This window comes from Halichoerus grypus, chromosome 6 (genome assembly GCF_964656455.1).
Source record: "Halichoerus grypus chromosome 6, mHalGry1.hap1.1, whole genome shotgun sequence".
Lineage (NCBI taxonomy): Eukaryota > Metazoa > Chordata > Mammalia > Carnivora > Phocidae > Halichoerus > Halichoerus grypus.
Genome location: NC_135717.1, coordinates 130,675,018 through 130,697,266, shown reverse-complemented (window position 1 = coordinate 130,697,266; position 22,249 = coordinate 130,675,018). Strand labels below are relative to the sequence as shown.

General features: G+C 38.4%; 1 protein-coding gene across 1 annotated transcript in view; it reads right to left on the bottom strand.

Annotated features, from left to right (window-relative positions):
- Positions 1-11,367, bottom strand: part of CAND1 (cullin associated and neddylation dissociated 1) — a 41,119-nt gene extending 29,752 nt beyond the window's left edge. The window contains exons 1-2 of the mRNA XM_036121199.2: positions 10,917-11,367; positions 361-504 (exon numbers count right to left, since the gene is read on the bottom strand). Coding sequence (XP_035977092.1) covers positions 361-504; positions 10,917-10,984 — 212 coding nt within the window. The 5' untranslated portion in view covers positions 10,985-11,367. The remainder of the gene's footprint in view (positions 1-360; positions 505-10,916) is intronic.
- Between the last annotated feature and the right edge of the window lie 10,882 nt (positions 11,368-22,249).

The following is a 22,249-nucleotide window of genomic DNA, read 5'->3' as shown; positions in this document are numbered from 1 at the left end:
GGTTAAGCATCTGCCTTTAGCTCAGGTCATGATCCCAGGGTCCTGGGACTGAGCACCCATTGGGCCCCCTGCTTGGCAGGGAGCCTGCTTCTCTCTCTCCCTCTACTGTTCCCCCTCCTTGTGTTCTCTCGCTCTGTCAAATAAATAAATAAAATCTTTAAAAGAAAAAAAAGAAGAAAAAGAAACTTTAAGAAGTGTATCATATGTACCACATACAAACATTAAACATTCACCACTCACCTGCAAATTCTAAAGAAAATTCCAGAAAGACATAGTACAAGACTAAGATAATTTACCAACTATTACACTGAGTCTTTTAATGGGGCTGATAGGGGTGGGAAGCAAGTAAAAAACACTTACCATTTGACAGCTAAATTCTGTACCTCTCCATTTTTATCTTCCAGTAACTTCAAAATCATTTTCACTACTTTCCTTTCACTGTCATCATCCAACTTGATGGAATCTTTCTGCAGTTCTGTCATCAAATCATTTGTAGCCATAAACCTATCAAAAAATTAAATTTGTTGATTATTTCAATTTTTAAGCACAAAGATCATGTCTTTCAAATATAATGCTATCATCCTTATCTAACTATCTAAGTCCTAACAAACTCTCTTAAATAAGGAACCCATCACTTTAAATTATCTTCCCCAGGTCAGTCCTGTTTTAAGTTACAGATAGGATCTACTGTGAGTGTTCTTTCATTCTAATTAACTGTATCATTGCTTTTAGGAGGAGAAAAGCTCCTCTTTACTTTTTCTTTGCATGTGATTTGAATTTTATCTAGGAAGCCTTTAACTACAAACATTAAGAATACCTTCCTATATAATATTCTGTGTTGGGATCAAGGGGCAGGGGTCACATATTAAAAAATTACTGGGAAATTTCCAAAATACAAATTCTCAGCTCTACCCCAACTCCCAACACAAGGTTATCAGATGTATTTTCAAAATGGTGAAGAGGCTATTCTAGAAGGTATTTCCATCTGACATCCAGTCCCCTCCCCTTAAGAACTACTGCCAAAGACAAGTTTAATACTTAATAGTCTTAACAAAAAACCCAGAGTGATCGTCTAATCTCAGCTTTACATGAAAGGGTTGAATAGGAGACAAAAATGAGGTAAACAGACTCTCAGATTTTTTTCTCATATACCTCACCAGACGATTCATTGTTTTAAAAGTATTTTCTCAAGAGTAACATAATCACACTGAAATAAAGCCCCCTGTTTGAAGGCCAAATGAATTCTTCCCCTAATTCTGGCTCTTCTCTACCTACTGAAATAACCTAACTGCAGTAACAACTATTTAAATGCTTTCTTCTTGTATCTGAACCAGATCAAGTTTGAGTAAAAGTGTACTATTTATATATATATATATATATATATATATATATATATATATATATATATATATATATACAGAAATGTCAAAATCTGTGTTTAAATCAATTAAAAACCACTAACTATTGGAGCTGAAATGATAAATAGCTATGCAGACAGTCTGGCAATACAGGCGATAAACTATGTGGTAAGGATTGGCAAAACAACTTACTAATTTACGAATTCATTATTTGTTATCTAAGGAGTTGATATGTTCATTTAATGCTAATTTGGCAAAGTTTTAAACTACAATGCAAGCACAATTCTTACCAAGTTTTGTGAAAGAGCTTATAAAGTTGGTGTTCAAATTGGGATTATACAAGGTAAAGCATGTACTTTTTTTAAATGAACACAGTTGTAATTGATAGCCCCTCCCCATTTTATATGACAAATGAAATTAAAACCATACAATATTCTAGAAAATAAAAAACAAAAAACTGAATAATAGCGCACTAATGCAGGAATTCTACACACAAAGCATTAAAATATCTTAACCATTTTACTTCCATAAAATCATGAAATAAAACCATAGTAGTTAGGACTTCTAAAGACCCCTGAAATGCTCATCACCTGGTTGAAGAGAACATGGCCATTAATTTAGGTAAAAAAGCAAATAATCCCAATGCAAAAAGTTGTTTTAGGGTTGTGAAGGGAGTCTACTGGTACACAGATTCTTTCCTTTATTTACCACTTATTTATTCATTGCCTATTATGCTACAAAGGCTGGACTATGAGCAAAGGATAGATAAAAAGTAAATAAACCTTGGCTCCTGACCTCAGAGAAGTCTACTGATTTTCAAAAATCTATGATCAATGCAAAACCACAAGATATTACCTCACACCAGTCAGATAGGCTAGTATCAAAAATACAAGAAATACCAAGCATTTGCAAGGATGTGGAAAAAAGGGAACCTTCGTTCCCTGTTGGTAGGATGCATAATGGTGCAGCCACTATGGAAAATGGTATGGACATTCCTCAAAAAATTAAAAATAGAAATACCATATGATCAGTAATTCCACAACTAGGTATCTGCCAAAAACAAAAACAAAACACTAATTAAAAAAGATATATGCACCCCTATGTTCACTGCACCATTATTTACAATAGCCAAGATATGGAAGCAACCTAAGTGTCCTCTGACAAATAAATGGATTAAAGAACAATGGGATATTTTATGGAATAGCCACAAAAAAAGAATGAAATCTTGCCATTCTCAACAACATGCATGGACCTGGAGGGTAATAAAGGGGATTAAGAGGCACAAACTTCCAGTAATAAAATAAATGGCAGGGATTTTGTATGGTGACTGTATTTAGCGTGGTGAGCACTGTGTAATGTACAGAATTAGAATTGTCAAATCACTTTGTTGTACACTTGAAACTAATGTAACATTGTATGTCAACTATACTTCAATAAAAGTTTTTAATTTTAAAAAATCTATGACCAATGGTTAAACTTTTTTAAAGCTGAAATGAGCTCCAGTAAAATTAGCAATAGGTTATTATTTTTAAAAATGAGAAAAAATGGATTGAGACAGTATTAAGTTATACTAAGAGTTACTTTTTAATGGTGACCCCCAAACAGAAAGTTCTAAGAATTTCTTCTGTTAATTTGATATAAAAATTTGCACTATAAAATCATCCTGTAAGAAAAGTTGTTTAACCAGCTAAAAAGCTGTCCATGGCAGATTCAAAAGCCAATTTGTAAAATGTCTCTTAAGCATGTAATGTTCTATGCATGGTGCTAAGACCTAAGATGATAAAACAGACTCAGTCCCTTCCTCCTAACCTTTTCATCTAATATGGCAGACAGACAGGTAAATGGACAAATCTCAATCTTACAGATTTTTAAAAATACTCAAGGACATCTGACACTGATCACACCAAGAACTGACAGTTTGAATCTCAAAGGATTAACAGGGGTGTGCATGGGGAAAGCTGGTTTGGAATTTTAAATTTTTATTTTTGTCTATGTCGGGGTGGGGGCAGTGGCAGCAGCAACAATGCTGAGGGACATAACCCTTTTGAGTGAAGGGCTAAGAAGCAGTTAAGTGTGGCTGGGACATAGGTAGGTAGAAAGAAGCCTAACAGGAAGAAGATGGAAATGTAGGCTGACGTCAAGATAAGAAAGATCTGACTCTGTAGTGAGAACCTAGTATGTATGTATCAGGTACTGTGCTCAACTCTATACAAACAAGAGATGGCAAAAGCAAACAGTTCCTGCTGTCTTGGAGCTTACAATACAATCAAAGAGAGACATATTAGTTTTAAAAACTACATATATGGGTTAATTGTATATGTAATTATGAACAGAGATAAATGCTAGGAAGGGAAGGAAAGGGATAGGGCACAAAGAAAACTCAATGGTGTAATAAAGTAACCCAATGCAGATTGCACTGGGGTTTGAGCATCAGGAAAGATGGAACTCTGAAGCACGGGCAGGAATTTTTGGGGGGCGGGGGGAGAGCAAGTAAGCAAGGGCCAAGAGATTGAAGAGATTTGGGGGTCTTATTGGGATTTTAGTCTTTTTTCTAAGAGCAATGGGAAGTTACTGAAAGGCATCTGGGTCAGAGATGGGCAGTACACCAAAATGATCAAATGTGCATTTCAGAAACGTTACTCCAGCTACACTATGGTCAGAGTGTAGAAAGAACCAATCTTCATTTAGCCAAAATGAATGGAGAAAGTTAGGAGAGTTACTGTTGCAGTCTAAGTGCGAAATGACGGTAGCTACAATTAGGGTTATGACCATCTATGGAGGAAGAAAAATGGACACAGAAGCAATTCTCATTATTATCAAAGTTAATGCCTTCTTGTTTCAATTCACATACTGTAAAAAGTATCCTCTTCTCTATCTAGTGCCACATCATTTGCATGTTTGTGTTTTTTGTTGGTAATGTTGCTGTTAAAATGACCACCAAGCATAGTGTAGTGCTTCTAGTATTCCTACGTACAAGAAAGCTGTGTCTTCCAGAAAAAAATACATATATTAGATAAGCTTTTCTCAGGCATGAAGTGATAGTGCTGTTGGCCATGAGCACAATGTGAACGAATCAACAACATATATTAAATAAGGTTGTCTTTAAACAGAAATAAAAACAAGGTTATGAACCGATCAAATATGAAAATGCTATGACTAGAGGCTCACAGGAACCCAGCACCGTATTTCCCCTATTAGTAACGGCTCAGTATCACTAATTCAATGTTCATGGTACCTTGATAGTACTACCTACTGAGAATAATAAGAACCAACTATTTGAGATTTAAAAGGTTAAAATAAGTCTTTGAAATGGATTAGACATGGGGATGGTAAGGGATGAGTTAGCAAATGGACAAAGCAGTAGGAGGAAAACCACAGGACTTGGGTGTTACAGTCAGGTATGTACCCCTTCCAGAGTCCTACTGTTATTTAGCAGCCATTGTCATATCAGATGGTTCAAACACTCACCTTACAACAGGAGAAAGGATTAATAAACCTGGCTCAACTACAGACTACACAGAATGGCCATTCCTTCTGATCCTAATCAACAAAATCTCAGCAATAGTCAAGATGCTAACACCATAAATCAATGATGCCCTGCAGCCCAATTTCATCTGCCCTTGGTCAAAAGGGAGGACTAAGAAAGGGAAAAAACAAAAACAAAAAATAACAGTAGCCCTGCAGTCCAGAAACTGATCTAGGGCTCATACCTATATCTGAATGTTACTCCAAACTGATCTGATGCTTACAATGAAAGCATATTGTTTTCCTAGACATAAACAACCTCACAGAACATCAATTTCAGACAAGTTCACTTAACACAAAATACCAAACACACCCTCCACTCTAACTCATTGACTGCTACTTCTTCACCAATTACAGCTTTTCCTCTGCTTTAGCTTTCCCCTCCTCATATTAATATGTCAAACAATGGAACTGCCCCACTTTCCAACAATCCAGTGTGAAACTCCACTTCCTTAGACCCTTCCCAAAACTACCCGAATAGGTCCTACCACTCTTTAACTGAGACTTCCCATAGTGTGTCTTCTCTCTCCCTCACTATAATGGTAATAAATCCAACTTGTATCAAGGATGCCTATGTAAGAGAATTTCAAGAAGGAAAAAGTAATAAACAGTGCTTGCATATCAAATAGATAAGCAAACAAAATATCCACTGAATTAGTTACATAGAGCTTGTCAGAAATTTGGGGAAGAGTAATTTCAGTGATCCTTACGTGGGCAACAGCTAAGTTTAGAGTTTATCTTGTAGTCAATGGGAATTAGTGGGGAAGGCAATGATCAGCTGTGATATTTAGAAAGAAAATTCTAATGGAAGAGTTACCAAAGACTGGATTAAAAAGAGGCCAGAGACAGGAAGACTAAACTTTAAGAAATACCCATCAGGGAATTAAATGAGAGAGAAAAAGGTAGAAGGGTGACATCAAGGTTTTCCAACTGGGACATTTGGTACATGGTAATGCAATGGGACAAAATAAAAAAGGCTTAAGGTGGGAGAGAGAAAAGTTAAAATGTTAACTTTCAAATTTCTACGGCAGTCCCAGGTGGATATAACCTACTGCCAGTGCCATCTCATGTATTCAATAAATATTTTGGGAGTACCATCATTAGGAGTGTGCCAGGCTCTGCAAACACAGTTATGAACAAGACAGTCATACAACAGAACTTACACACCTGGCTTATTCTACTGGACTGAAAGTTCCTTGAGGGGAGAACTTATTCATCATAAATCCAATTTAGAGATGTGCAGAAACAGTGGTAGAAATAGATACCTTGTATTGCACAATGAGCAGTCTCACAACCCTTCCTCTCATACATGAGCACAATTTTACCCTTGTTACTAACAGACACCTAAGTGATACGGGCCAACTGTACCATCTAACGAGCTAATTATCTTTCAAAAAACTCATACACACACCACCACCATCTCATTTTTTCTCATTTATTCCCTTGGAGTATGAATTTAGGATGGTCTTAATATTGTTCATGTAAATAAAACTAATTTTTAGCCCTCTTTCTTCTTCCCAGTTTCCTCAATGAGGTCTTTCTTCAGTGGTGAGCCTTAATCATTGCTGATCATCAGTGTTAGCAGTACACCTTTATCACGTAAGTGAAATCCAGTAACTTACGGCCATCAACCTGCAAAGTACTTAAAAGGTGCCCAGAAATCACCTTCCTAAGCTCTACAAATCTATCTCCTCTGATTAAACTTACTTTTCTTCAAGCACAAGTAGTACAGAGAACTTCACTAGCATTTACTGTTACATTATTATAAATGCCCATAGAGTACTTTCAGGTATGTTATAGGCTCTCTAAGGTCCCTTCCAGCTCTGAAAGTGCAGAACTCTGATTTTTAGTAGCATTTTAAAGTTTCCAAGAAAAAAGTAACTGCTAATATCCAAAACACATACATACATACATAAATTTGGTAACATAAACTGTTATCAAGCTAGGAAATTCTGCAATGCAGTAAATTATTTTAAGATTGTATCAAATGGTATTTAAAAAAAATAGACTGGTAGATTTTTACAATGGTTTCTGGAAGAAATTTCCCAAAATCCTTACACGCTTTTCTAACTCTGTAATTAAAATCCAACTAAAACTAGCAGCACCTGGGAACCCACAAAGCCAAAACAGTGGAAGATTCAGTTCAGTAAAACAAGGTCCCTACCCTCAAGCAGTTCCCTAAACAATACCCCCAGCTCCAGTCAAGATTATCTACTTGTATAGTGAGCTTTCCCGCTTGCACTGGTTTTCTCTACCTACAAGTTCAAGACCTAGCTCAGGTGACTCCACAAACATGAATCTCCTTGCTTCCATCTTCTCTGCCACTTAAGGCTAACAACTACATATTGCTCTGGGTTCTTCATCTTTTTATAAAAGTGTCTTCACTATTCAACAAGCATGTAAATACTACTGAGGGCAAGCACTAGATCGTGAGGATTCTGTAGTCCCTTCTCAGGGAATTATTACAAGGGTCTTCTAGCACAGAATATTCCATAAGCCTAAGAGGGAACTGAAATTTAAGTTCTTAGTCTTAATGTCCCCTAGTCAAAACCCTGGAGAAGTAACATAACATGGTAGTTAAGAGTTCATGCTCTGCGGTTGGGGTTGGGGGTGGTCTGGAAATCCCAGATCTAATGTCTAACTTACCTTGGGTAAGTACTTAATTACCACCACCACACCTCAGTTTCCTGGACTGGAATACAGATTGTTAGTATCCACTTTATACTAGAGTTATGAAGATAAACAGGATCAAGTATATAAAGTTGACAGTAAGCATTAATGTTAACCACTATGTAGATAAAGATAGAACAGTGGTAAATTTTCTTCAGCTCTTTATTCCTTGGAAGACTAAAGTATTCAGTTGGTGGTGAAGCATATGAAAATAAAAGGAAAACTTCCGTTACCTCAACCCACTCAATTTTCAATGTTAATATTCATAAATAGAGCATTCACCTGGTTCATGCACATTAAAGTTTTCATTCTGGTATCTACAGAATGACCTATCTACTAGTAGTAAACCTTAAAATACCACCTTCAAAGAGTACAGAATACTAAAACATGAAAGAAAAAGGACGTTAGATGCCCCCCCACTAATAAATTGAACCCATGATTTAAATCCTACAAAATGATTTTTTAAAAATGCTGACATCTGAAAAATTTGAAGCCTGTACCCATTTCTTTACTTTACTTTATATGAATGGACTATGCAGTTATCCAGAGACCTAAAATTTCAGCCTATAACGGACCTTTTGTAATCACCCATGTACAAGTCTCTCAAAGTAAAAATTTAATCCCAAATTAAGTAGCCTGTCCAAGATCTCACAGACAGTTCACAAGAAAGAATCCTACTAGACTAGAACACATGACTAGAGCCCATATTTTGTGACCAGTAAGTAGGTCATATTCTCTTTGGATTCTACCATGAGAGGAATACTTTTTTTTCCTTTTAAATATATTATTGTTTTCATCTCCCCTTAGCACAAGTACAGTGGTTTGCACTATTCTATAATATTAACTCTGTCCTCAAGATCTTTGTTAGTAGGTATTTGAAAACACGTAGCGACAAACTGTGATATTTACACCAAAATAAACAAATTTCAAATGAGAAAGTAGAAGGCATAATTTTAAAATAGAACACATATATTCAAATAAATGCCTACACTGAAATTATACAGAAAAATGTTCAAAATACTTGACTTCAAATACTATTTTAGTTAATGTCTTAAATATCTGTAATTTAATATACACAGTACTTTAGTTCCAAAGACTTGTCTGTTAACTGGATGGCTTCAGCATACTACAAGTCTTACTACAAGTCTTTAAAACATAGTTAATAAAAATATCTTAACAATGCCAGATAGCTGAAAGTCACTGTTTCTACAGTTGTCTTCTTCATCAACTATTAGAAATATATCAATATTACACTTTTGGAAGAACAATCTTCCAAGCAATGTTTTGATTTACTCTAGCTGAAACTGGTAGATAATTCTTACCAAGTTCAACACTGACTACAGCTTAACATCAAAACATTATATCTTTCATATAGTTTATTTAAAAAAGAAAACACAAAATCATGTATATATTATCTTTACAAGAAATTTAAATAGCTTGAGTCAAAAATCACATATGCAGTATTAACACGACTTGATTTGTTTATTCTAAGCATATTACCCATACACAAGTCTACCTAGTTGAACAAAATCATGCTATTATAGTATTATAGCAAACTGCTATCTTTAGTATGAAATTGATAGTACTTTTACAGAATGAACCAAATTGACAGAAATGGGAAGGGGGGGCAATCACACCACACACTCTACATAGCTGAAAGGTTACATATATAACCTTTATATATATGTATATATCCCACTCAAATGTGTATTTAAATTTCAGTGTCTTGCATTGAGAGCAAGCAAAGTTCCCAAAGGGAAGTAAACAGCATTCTAATCCTTAAAAAACACGCACACACACAAAAACAAGAGTAAAACTTTTATTTCCTCCAATAAATCTTGATTTTGATCTACACAAATCTAAAATACCAAAATAACCAAAACAAACACGTCTCTTCCAAAAAGTCACAACACTAAAATCTTTGGTATTAGCAAATTGGATTTTTAAGTTTCAAATGCAATACTCAACAACTCCCTAGGTAGCAAAACTTTGTAAAACTCATTTCTGGCTTTGAAGTCACAGAACCAAAACTGAATTTCACGGACCATTTTAATACACCAGCACATCAATTTTAATGAGGAACACAATCATTACATTTTTCATGCTTCTCCTTTCACAAATAGGAAAATCTCTTCCTAGTAGACGAGGTCTGAACATGTTTTCAGGTGTTAAAGGGTACTGCTCATACATACATAAATAAAACAAAACAAAATAGACTTCAGCCTCAATTTTAATTGAAGATATCTGTTCTTTCCTTTAAAATGCTCACAAAATACAACCACCAAGCCTTAGAGAACAAAAGAAGTATCAAAGAAATAAAAAAGCTTTTTTTAGATTGGGAGCTTATTTATTTGTGATGGGATAGGAGGTGGGAAGGAAGGAATGTAGCCACCACTGTAGTACAAAAAAAGGGGGGGGGCGGGGGAAGCAGATAATCCGTGAAAATATAACAATTCTTCAAAATGCATGTTACCAAGGTTCGGAACGGACAGTACAAGTCTCCTGGAACAGAACTGCTATAATAAAGCCTCATATTCACCACCCTCATTTTTGAAAACTTCCATCAGTAAGATCCATTTGCTTCCTTTACTTTTTAGTTTAAGGTTCAGGAATTCACCTTTCTGGCAGTAATTTTGAATATAAGGAAATGAGAATGAAACCCTGAATTTCTGCTTAGTTTTCACCTGACAAGGAAAAATGACAGAGATGCTGGCGGGAAAACCCTGCGAGTCAAGTTTCCTCATCCTGGCTCCCTCCCCACCCCACCCCCTTCTTCCCACCTTCACGAAAGGAATTGTCCAAAGAAAAAGTTTATAACCCAATCCGTGGAAAGCTCAAATAAAGCAAATCATTCAAGCTGAATGCACCTAGGCCCACTCCCATCTGCGGGAAAAGAGGCGGCAGCTGGGGCCCGGAGTGGGCAGCAGCCTCAGCCCTAGCAAGCGGGGCGGCCTAGCGCTTAAGGCGGGCTGGCCGGTAGGCCCGGGCCTCCTGGTCTCCAAGCCTAGAGCAACCCCCTTCCCCACAACGGTGGGTGATTTTGCCCCTTCACACTACCTGGGACACGAAAATCACGTCTCGGGATTGGGGGTGGGGAGCAGGGAATGCAGTGGAGGCGTCTGGGGACGCAGAAGGGGCCTCGGGCCCGCGGCGGGCAACGGCCTAGAGGAAAGAATGGGGGGAGGGGGTTGGAAGGTGGGAGAAAAAGGATCCTGCGGGATCAGGGAACGGAGTGGTGGGCCGGAGAGCTCGGGAAAGCACACAAACCGGCTAAGACCAAAGGGGTGGGGCAAGGCCTGTGTGAGGGCCAGGGCCGCGGATGGGGGACCCCAAGGTGGGTTTACGGTCGGATTTCGGCCTCACCTGAAGTCCTTGTCGCTGGATGTCATTTTTTCCAGCAAATTGGAAATGTGGTACGAGGCGCTCGCCATGTTGACGGCCTCGATCCCGCCCGCTGGCGTTGCTGGCGCTGCTGCCCGCTGCCGCCGCCGCTGTTGCTGGGGCTCCTCCTCTCGCTCGCGGCGGCTCCCGCTTCCAGGGTCGCAGCGCGACGCCGACGCCGACTAGGGAGGTGCCTCGACGGGCTGCCCCCTCCTCGGAAAGGCGTGGGCCTGACCTGGAGGAAGCAGAGACTGCGGGGTCGGCCTAACGACGGCGCTGCTCGCTGGAAAAGGAGCTCATGGGCAGCGAGGAGTACAGCAGGGCCTCTCCGGGGAGCCAGACACCTCCACTCGGATCGGTCTCGCTCCCACTCCCTCCGCACTCGCTCCCTAGGGCAAGAGGCCAAAACCCGCCTCCTTCACTCCGGGGGCGGGGGCGGCAAACGCGGGACGCCACGGAAAGCCGAGGTCAGGGTTCACGGAGGTCTCCCCACGCACGCGATAGAGACGCTAGGTAAAAGGCAATCGTGTTGGCTGAGGCCTCCGTCAGTCTTCGCATGAACCGCCTTTCAGGAGGCATGACAACGACCGAAAGGCGCTGTTCTCGCGAGACTTGAAAGCGACGGTTAAAGGACGGGGGGGTGAGGGGGACAAGCGTGCTGTAATCTGAGAATAACTTGCTTTTTTTCCGTATGACAATAAAGGAAAGGTTTACGATTTTTAAGGAGTAGAAGGCCAGGGAGTAATGCTAGCTAAGGGGTAGCGTGGGGACCAACATAAGAATTATTAGAAGGAGCTTTCATTCGAATAGGACGCGTGGCCTACTTTGCCTTCACCACGGTGAAATAATGTTGCCACGTGAAAACCACAAATCCCAGAATTCAGTCGGGGGTGTTTCACGGGGTCAGGATGTGATTGGCTGAAGGAACTTGTAGCGTCTTCATTGGCTCCCGTGCGAGGAGTGAATGCTGGGATTTGTAGTCTAGAGAGTCAGTTGTGGTGGATAAAACCTTTAGCTCCCGGCGCATTTGGTTTATGCCGCGTATTCGGATTTCCTCTTACAGCCGGTTTTGCTGTTGTGGGATGTCTGCAGAGCTAGGCTGCTGCGGTTTGGGCAGGCGCAATGCGGATCAGTTAGTGTTTTTGGCAGAGATGTAGTAGAGACTTCTAGCGCTAATCTTGGAGAGTGATGGTAGCCTCATTCTCAAGGCAGCTGAGTCTCTGCTGGGCACAGTCCCTCCGTGCATTAAAGAGCTCCCTAAAGCAAGGACGGCCACGACTACTGATTGTATTCGGACCTTCTCGTTTTATTCAGAGTAGCTAAAGGACTACCCTCCGCAGTTAGCGCTTGTGGATCTGTTAATCCTGCAGCTGTATTTGATTGTTCCCGGAGACATACACACACAGCCATGGGAAATCAGATACCAAATCATTTGTTTTAATGCCCACGTTTTTATCTGTTTGATTGGAATTGGAGCTAGCTAATAGGCCTTCCTAAAAGAAGAAAGAGAAAGCCCAGTCAAGAGAGAAGGAAAATTCTGTCCCAATCTGTTACTGCTCCTGTTAAACAAACAAAACACTTAGAGAGCTCCTTTCTTCCAAATACTAAATCTGACGTTTCTCTACTGTTCGTTCCTATAGTTCCCAAATGTTACTGAGTGTCTTCTAAAAGCCAGGCACTGTTATAATTAATAACAGTTAAAACAGATGAAATGTGATCCAGCCTCATGATTCATACCTAAATTTCCCCTCATTACCCTTGTTTTGCCCCCATGTATCCTTTTACTTTAATACTGTTTCTCCCCAGTAATACCATACCTCTTCACTCATTTTACTCAAGTCAGCCATCGTTAGGTTCCCAGAGAGCTTCATCCATAATTAACTCCCTTCTGCTCTGAACAACCTTTCCACAATATTTAATATAAACTATGCACATGCATGTCACACACAAACAAGCTGGTCACTTATCTTGTGTGGACCCCAAGGCTTAAAGTCTTAGTCATCTGGTGATAACCCTTTTTTTTAGAGCCTGAATCCAGTCAGACGCCAAGTCGTGTTTTTTTGTTTTTTGTTTTTTTTCCATTTGTGTTAAATCCTTTCGTTTATCAGTTTTCAACTGAACTATAGTATCTGTAGTCAGGCAGCTTGAATATAAATCCTGGTTACTGGCACTTATTAGCTGTCTTAGGCAATTCACTTCAAGATCTCTGAGCTTTGGTTTCTTTATGGATAACACTATGATCATCAGAATACAGTATTACCCCATCTGGCTGTTTTAAGAGTCAAATGAGCTATTGTCTGAATCTGCTAGTGTTGCTATAACTAAATTCCCTTGATTGGGTGGCTCAAACAACAAGAATTTGATTTCTCATAGTCCTGGAGGCTGGAAATCCAAGATCAATATAGCAGCAAGGTGGCCTTTTCATTGTGTCTTCATGTAGTCTTTCCTGTGTGCACCCACACTCCTAGTATCTCTTTTGCTTCTAAGGATACCAGTCCTATTAGATTAGGGCGCCATCCTTTTAACCTCATTCAACCTTAATTGTGTCCTCATTTCACCTTGCATATCTCTTTAGATGCCCTATCTTCAAATATTGTCATATTGGAGGTTAGGGCTTCAACATGTGAATTTTGGGGGAGACACAGTTCAGTCTATAACAATACCCCATATAAAGTGTTCAGCATATTACCTGAAATGTAATAATCTTTATAAATAATATTTCTGGCAGTTGCAAAGGTCATGGAAAGCATCTAACAAAAGTCAGCTATTAGTAGTAGTATATTCTCTCAGTCTTTCATTTGTCCCTATCCCAAACCACTCTGCATAGCCAGTTTAGAGTTTTTTAAAACATTGTTTTTATAGTGCTACTCAGCAATTTAAAAAGTTCAGTGGCTCTCTACCACTGAATGAAGTCCAAATGTTTTGGCAATCAATGGCCCCCTTCATCTGTCCCTAGCCCTTTTTTTCTGACCTTTCTCCCACTATTCTAATATAGGAATTGCTCCATCTGTACTGCCATTTCTCTCCAGTTCTTTTCTCTCCTCAAAAGGGCATAAATCAGTAGATGGCCAACCCAGGGATGAAAAATCTGAAGTTTTGGGGTACCAACGTGAAATTTTTTTCTATTGTTTTGTTTTTTCATCACCACTTTCAAACACAGTCTATCAGATATTTTCCTTCACCCTTAATAACATCTTGGGCAGACCTCAACTCTCTCCAGAACTTTCCCTTCCTGCAGGGATTCCCATTTTTTTCTGTGTGGTGGGGATTTTTTTTATTTGTGTGTCGGTTTTTGTTTGTTTGTTTGTTGGAATGGGAAGGGGAGGAAAGACCCAGCACCCAGCATTTTCTGCCAACTGATAATTCCCACATTTCTCTTAGAATTCTCTCTTCCCATGTCAGTCATCTTATATAGGCCTGGAGGGTGTTGACAGGATGATGGTAACAAAATCACCTCTAAAAGGGGTGACTGGCCCCCCTTAGTGGGTTTCTTTAAAAATAGGACATTTTAGGGGCGCCTGGGTGTCTCAGTTGGTTAGCCGTCTGCCTTGGGCTCAGGTCATGATCCCAGGGTCCTGGGATTGAGCCCCGCATCGGGCTTCCTGCTCAGCAGGGGAGTCTGCTTCTCCCTCTCCCTCAGCCCCTCCCTCACCACTAGTGTGCTCTCTCTCTCTGTCTCAAATAAATAAAATCTTTTTAAAAATAAAAATAGGATATTTTATGCCTAATGTTTTCAACTTGGGAGCTTCTAAGACAATAGAAATGTCTCATTTAATATGTATGTGGAGGGAATGTGTGGAAAGCAACTTCTAAGAATGTGGAAGGGCAACAAAGACAAGTTTAAAATGACAATGACTCTTGTACAGGAAAGTGAAAGGTCTGGAGTGACAAAGAATGAAGTTTTCTTTGTCTGTTTTATAGCTATTGAAGCCTACATAAGTAACATACAATTTCCCAGTGATTTGAGAGGAATGCTATTCAGTTCAAGTTATTTTTCCAAAAGATGCTTGAGGGCCTGATCTCAATTTCCATCCTTCTCTCCATTATTACAAGGAGGCTATACCATAATATTTCCCAAACTGTGTACTGGTCCCAAACACTAACAAACACTTTCCATAAGATGTCAATAGAAGCAGATACTATAGGGGTGTGTGTGATGGAGGATAGAGTTTTAGTTTAAAAAACGTTTAGAAACAGTTTCTCTTAACTCCAGAAAATCTCAGGGCTTTTCTTATGCTAATATGCTGTGAATACCCAAGAGGAATATATAGAATCCCTATGGACTGACCAATGTGTTTCATTCCCTCTTTCCCTTACAAGGATAACAGATTCGTATGTTGAAGAGCCAACTTCCAATGGTATGGTATTTGGAGATAGGGCCTTTGGGAAGTATTTTGGTTTAGACGAGGTCACAAGGATGGGGCCCTCATGATGGAATTAGTGCCCTTATAAAAAGAAACCCCAGTGAGTTCTTTCAAATCTCTGGGCCATGTGTTTACACAGAAAGAAGGCAGCCATCTGCAAGCCAGGAAGAGAGCTCTCACCAGCACCCAATCATGCTGGCACCCTAATCTGGGACCTCCTGCCTTCACCATTGGGAAAATAAGTTTCTGTTTTTTTAAGCCACCCCAGTCTATGGCCTTTTCTTATGGCAGCCTGAGCTAACTTATAAAAGGATGCAGGTACTTGACATATTTGAGTGTAGAGTTTTTTAAAGTCCTACCTATTACCATCTCAAGGAATGAGAGTACCATGAGACACTGGAAATCATTGTTCCATGGGTGATTTTTTTTTTTCCTGAATTGAATGCTGAATGGGTGATGGGGAGGAAGAGAGTCTTGGCAGAAAATAAGTTCATTTGACATTCATTTTAAAACAGCTTTCTGCCAAGTAAATGTGGATTGTGCTTAATTCATAGATTTTGCTATAAACTGAGTTAAAGGAAATAAAGAGAGCTATATTTATTCAACCAGTTACTAATTTCTGAAATATAATTCTTTGTCGAATGTCAAAGCTGCTATGTTAATAGTGGAGGAAAAGGGCAGCTTGATTTGTGTTTCAGCATAGACAGCTTTGCACACAAATAAACACAAAATGCGCCTCTTATAGATCATTTGTTAATAATGAATTCATCTTAGATGCAAAAGGAAGTAAATGCTGTATAAGATTGATCTTAAGAAGATTTATTTCCAATTGTTTGGAAACAATCCAACAGCTAGAGTTTTTCCTATGATCTACTCTCTTCTAAACAACTGCTAGAAGCTCTTGGTTAATTTTTAGTGGCACTCTAAATCAAACTTAATTGTTATTCCATGAAAGAATTATTCTTTTAGAGTTAGAAATACATTTGCAGCATATTAGAGAAAATTACAAAGATTATTTATATCACAAAGGTGCTTCCTTTGGAACAACTACCATTTCATTCTTTCTTTTGACTTTTATAATAATATTAACCATCCTGTGGCATTTTAGTATAACATCTTCTGATATACATTTTTAGGAGGACTGTCTAGGATTTTCAGACAACTAAAAATATAACTTTATAAATATAAACCTGGTTATCAGTTTTTACAGAAGAATGCAGAAGAAAATGCTAGAATTAAGCAAATGCTGCCTTTTGCTTTAAATAGAGATGCCGTGCCGATGGGGTCTTATCCTATTGCTTAAAAAAGGTATTCTGCTCACTACCAGGTGCAAGTTTTGACTTTTGAGAAATGGTGTGAAAGAGTAATTAAAGGGAAATCATGAGCCCACAGGTTCAGAGATTGAAAAAGAAAGTACAGTAAAATGAAGCTGGAAAATAATAATTTTAATGAAAATAAATTGAATGAAAGAGTCCTGGGATTCTTTCGGCAGTGGATATTTATACAGTGAAATTAGTCCATCATTATTATTTATATTAATAGGTAAAGTGGTAGAAATACCACATTCTAGAAAAAACAACTGCTGATTTTATAAAATACCTGTTTTTTATTTTTTTATATCATTTTGGAAAATACAAACTTTTCTGTATGATCCAAGTAAAAAAACTCAAACTCTCTTTACATTTCATGGAAAATGCCATAAAAAATTTGAATAATTTCCTAACAAGTGTGAGAGTTTTGTTATAATGGATGTAGTAGTTAACACTTAAGATGTGTCACAATCTAGAATTGGTTTAAAGGAAAATGTTTATTGATTGGGGCAAACTTTTTGCTCTTAATAGTGCAACAAAGGCTTAAAACAGGAGAAAATACTTGCAGAAGATGTATTTGACAAAAGACTTGTATTCAGAACTCATACAACTCAATAAGAAGACAGAAATTCCTATTTAAAAATGGACAAAGATTTGACCAGACTCTTCACAAAAGAAGCTGCAGGGTGACAAACACATGACTATGTGCTCAATATCATTAACATCAAAGAAGGACAAATTAAAGCTACAAAGAGACACTGCTACATAGTTTTTAGAATATTAAAACCAAAGAGGTTGATCATACTCAGTATTGGTAAGGATATGACATGCTCATATACTGCTGTTGGAAATCAATTTGGCAGTTTCTCAAAAAGAGAAATTTCATACATCTTCCATACATCCCAGCCACTCCATTCCTAGATATCTACACAAAAGAGAAAGAACATAAATGTTCATATTAGAGTGATTCGTGGTAGTGCCACACTGGAAGCAACCCAAATGTCTGCCAACAGGTCAACAGATAAACAATTTGTAATATATGTATACAATGAAATACTTCTTAGCAATAAAGTGGAATGAACTATTAATAAACACACCAGCATGGAAGAATCTCAAGAGCATCATTGTGAGTGAAAGAAGTCAGAGAAAAAAAGAGTACAGAATCTGAGTCTATTTATATATAATTTTAGAAATTGCAAACTAATCTGTAAAGACACAAAGCAGATCAAGGATGAGGGTGGAGGACAGATTAAGGCTCCAGGACAGTTTTGGAATTGATGGAAATGTTTGTTATTTTCATTGTGATAACGACTTCACAAGTGTATACTATGTCAAAATTCATTAGCCTGTACATTTTAAATGTGTGCTGTTTATTGGATATCAATTATACCTCAATAAAGATGCCAAAATAATGATAAAAATAGAAGCAAAGTTACCTAAAAATAGACCACTTTCAAAAAATACAAGAGTCAGGATAACTTTAGTTTCTTTCACAGATTTTCCCCCAAAGAGAGCATTTGATCTAAGACATAAGAAATATCAGGACGCCTGGGTGGCTCAGTTGGTTAAGCGTCTGCCTTCAGCTCAGGTCATGATCTCAGGATCTTGGGATCATTCCACATCGGGCTCCTTGCTCAGCGGGGAGCCTGCTTTTCCCTCCACCTGCCACTCCCCCTGCTTGTGAGCGCATGCTCTCTCTGACAAATAAATAAATAAAAATCTTTAAAAAAAAAAAAAAGAAGGGCGCCTGGGTGGCTCAGTTGGTTAAACGACTGCCTTCGGCTCAGGTCATGATCCTGGAGTCCTGGGATCGAGTCCCGCATCGGGCTCCCTGCTCAGCGGGGAGTCTGCTTCTCCCTCTGGCCCTCCCCCTTCTCATGCGCTCTCTATTTCATTCTCTCTCTCAAATAAACAAATAAAAAAAATTAAAAAAAAATAAATAAATAAAATAAAAAAGAAGAACTCAGTATTGTCACCACTGGAGAGCAAGAGATATTTACTACAAAGGATTTGTATTAAAAAAGAGTATATATTGACCATATACATATTTACAGCCTTGATAGGAATTTTTAGAAAGTAGTGATACTATATTTATGACACTTAAAAAGGTTGATGTGCTAATGCTTCATTTGAACTAACTTAGCATATGTGTTTATAAACTATTAACTACTTAAACAGAAATCCAATCATTTTGCCTGTGCTCTAGTCCCATATGTCCAACTGTTCTGGTCCATTTCTGCTCAGATACTGCACAGCCACCTTAAACCCAATTTGCCATATCATATAGCTGGGTGATTCAGAGTGCAGCCTCTAACTCAGAGACCTGGTTCAAACCCTGGCTATAACCACTTATTCTGGGATCTTGGGCAACTTCTCTAAAATGAGAATACTACTAATAGTACCCAGGGTTGTATGAGGCTTAAATTAGATGAATAGAAAATGTCTGATACAGGTACTTTATAAATATTACCTATTATTATTTAAAAACAAAATTTGTTTTCTCCAAAAATTTAACCCTCTTCCCTATCACCATATTTCTTTTTTTAAATTATTTATTTGAGAGAGAGAGAGAGAGAGCATGAGTGGGAGGGACAGAGTGAGGGAGAAAGAATCTCAAGAAGACTCTGCACCAAGCTCAGAGCCCGACATGGGGCTCAATCCCACGACCCTGAGATCGGGACCTGAACTGAAACCAAGAGTCGGATGCTTAAGCAACTGCACCACCCAGGCGCCCCACCATATTTCTTTTCATAGCTCCCACAAATGTTCCATTCTTTTAGACTGAAAATCTTGGAAAAATATTTGAATTTTACATTTCCTTCATTATCTATATTCACTTTAACACCAATTCTTCAAGAAAATATCACTTAGATCTTTCCTTTCTAATAAGCTCCCAGTACGACTGGTCTCTCCAGGCCTTCCTCAGTTCATCACTGTCTTGTCATTCAGTAAACCCTAGCCACACTAGATATTAGCTGGGTGATTTAGGCAAGTTACTTGGCCTCAATAAGCTTTGGTGTTCTCCACTACACACTGGGGGTGGTAATATCGACCTCATAGAGTTAATGAAAGGATTAAACTATATAATGCACTAAAAATCCTTTTTACTGTGCCTGATACAAGAGTAAATGCCTGTCAAAGGGGGTTACTTTTACCACTTTCTAAATCTCTGTTCAAATTTACAACTTAAGATCATTTTAGCTTTTTCAACTGCCATATTTCACTGTTGCTTCACCGATCTTGCAGTCCACAAAGCCTCCAAACACTTCCGTACCTGCACTGGGCTCTGGTTATTCCACACACCAGCCTCCTCTACTTGCATAGTATCCCTATTCTCAGCTGGCTCCACTTAGAATCAACTGGAATGCCTCTAAAAAAATACTGATGCTCAGGCCACTCTCAGACCCATTAAATCAAATTCTCCCCAGGTAATTCAAACATGCCACTGGCATTGAGAAGCACAACTTTGTTTTCCTGGTTAAGGTTTGGTTTTGTTGTTCACGTTTTGCTTTGTTTTGTTTGGGATCTGACTGTAGAATTTTGCTTCTGTTTCTGAAGATATTTTTGGGTCTTGATTTTACCATAAGACATGCTAACTACCTCTTGCTGCTTCTGAGTTTCTGCAAATTTAGGCATCGTGTCAGCCAGATCCTTAACCAAATCATTTGTAAAGATTAGAGAATAAGACAGTAACATTCTCCTGGAGAATTTGCCATACCTCGGCATCAATTCATTAATCAGCACTCTGGGGAATATCATTAATCAAGTACTCCAATTATGAACCTGCATAACTGCGCTGATAATACTTCTTGATCTGCAAACATCATTCCTTCTAAATCTTTTACTTCTAAGGATATTATAAGAGAGCCTGTCAAAGGACTCTCTAAAATCAAGATATATATTATGATCCTATCTAAAAATGATATGAGGTTTATCTGGCCTGATTTTTCTAGTAAACCTGTTCTCTCCCTGATCACAAATTTCCTTTCTCGGTTCTTAATGACTCAACAATTCATCCTAGGGTCTCACTGGAAGTCATAGCAAGCTCTCAATCTGACAGCTTGCAGCATCTTCTATTTTCTTTTTAATTTGAGGCTTTATTTTTCTAACTCTATATTTTAAGCACCTTTTGGTTCTCTCCAAATTCCTGAAGATTATCAATAGCCACTTAGTAATCATCTACAGCTTTTTGATAGATTGAGATGATAGTATCTTTTTAGTATCATGAGATATTGTTCACCCAGGCGTGGAGATGAACTAGACCTGATGGGTATTTCTTTGCTATTTTACTCTCTTGATCTCCCTTTCTTTTTTTTTTTTTTTTAATTTTTTTATTGTTACGTTAATCCCCATACATTACATCATTAGTTTTAGATATAGTATTCCATGATTCATTGTTTGTGCATAACACCCAGTGCTCCATGCAGAACGTGCCCTCCTCAATACCCATCACCAGGCTAACCCATCCTCCCACCCCCCTCCCCTCTAGAACCCTCAGTTTGTTTTTCAGAGTCCATCGTCTCTCATGGTTCTTCTCCCCCTCCGATTTCCCCCCCTTCATTCTTCCCCTCCTGCTACATTCTTCTTCTTTTTTTCTTTCTTAACATATATTGCATTATTTGTTTCAGGGGTACAGATCTGAGATTCAACAGTCTTGCACAATTCACAGCGCTTACCAGAACACATACCCTCCCCAGTGTCCATCACCCAGTCACCCCATCCCTCCCACCCCACCCCCCACTCCAGCAACCCTCAGTTTGTTTCCTGAGATTAAGAATTCCTCATATCAGTGTTGATCTCCCTTTCTTCTTATTACTATTTATTTTGTTCTTTCCAAGTGATGATAAATCTTCACAGGAAAAAAAAACAATAGAAACATACTTAAGGAGTTAGTGAAGACAGTTAAATAACTCAATTTAATTTTTTCTATTCAGTAGCATTGTGCCATTCACCCCAAGTGGTGGCCTTGGGAACATTCTTGTTTCCCTGACAACATCTTTTTTTTTTTTTTTTGCTATTACTAATTTTCACAAGCCTCAGCATCTTGTGAACTTTTAGCCTCACTGACATCATTCCCATATATTCCCTACTACTTCTCCAAATTATTTCTCCTTCTTTCCCCCTCCTCCCTCTACCTCCACCTCTTCTTCCTTCTCCTCCTCCTCTCATTTTTATTGTTGTTGTTGCTGTTCTTCTTCCTGCCTTTCCATCATATTTCTTTTTCATTTTTTCAAGAATCCTTTAAATATGAACTTGCTGGAGATTGCTCCATGCATTCATATCCATCACTTTACATTTCTCCCTTTTCTTCCCCCATCAATGTAGATCAGAGGCAGAAAACTTTTTCTATAAAGAAGCGCAGAGTAAATATTTGAGGCTTTGTTTGCCTGCAATCTGTATTGTAGCTGCTCAACTCTGACGTGGAAACACAGTAACGAGTGTGACAGGGATAAAACTCTGTTTATGGACATCTATCTACCTGTGGGTTCTACATATATTTCACATGTTATAAAATATTCTTCTTCTTTTGATTTATTTAAAACCACTTAAAAATGTAAAATCTATTTTTTAGCTGCTAAGCCTTAGAACAGGTAGTTGTGTAAAATTCACATGTAGGCTGGAGTTTGTCAGCTTCCACCAG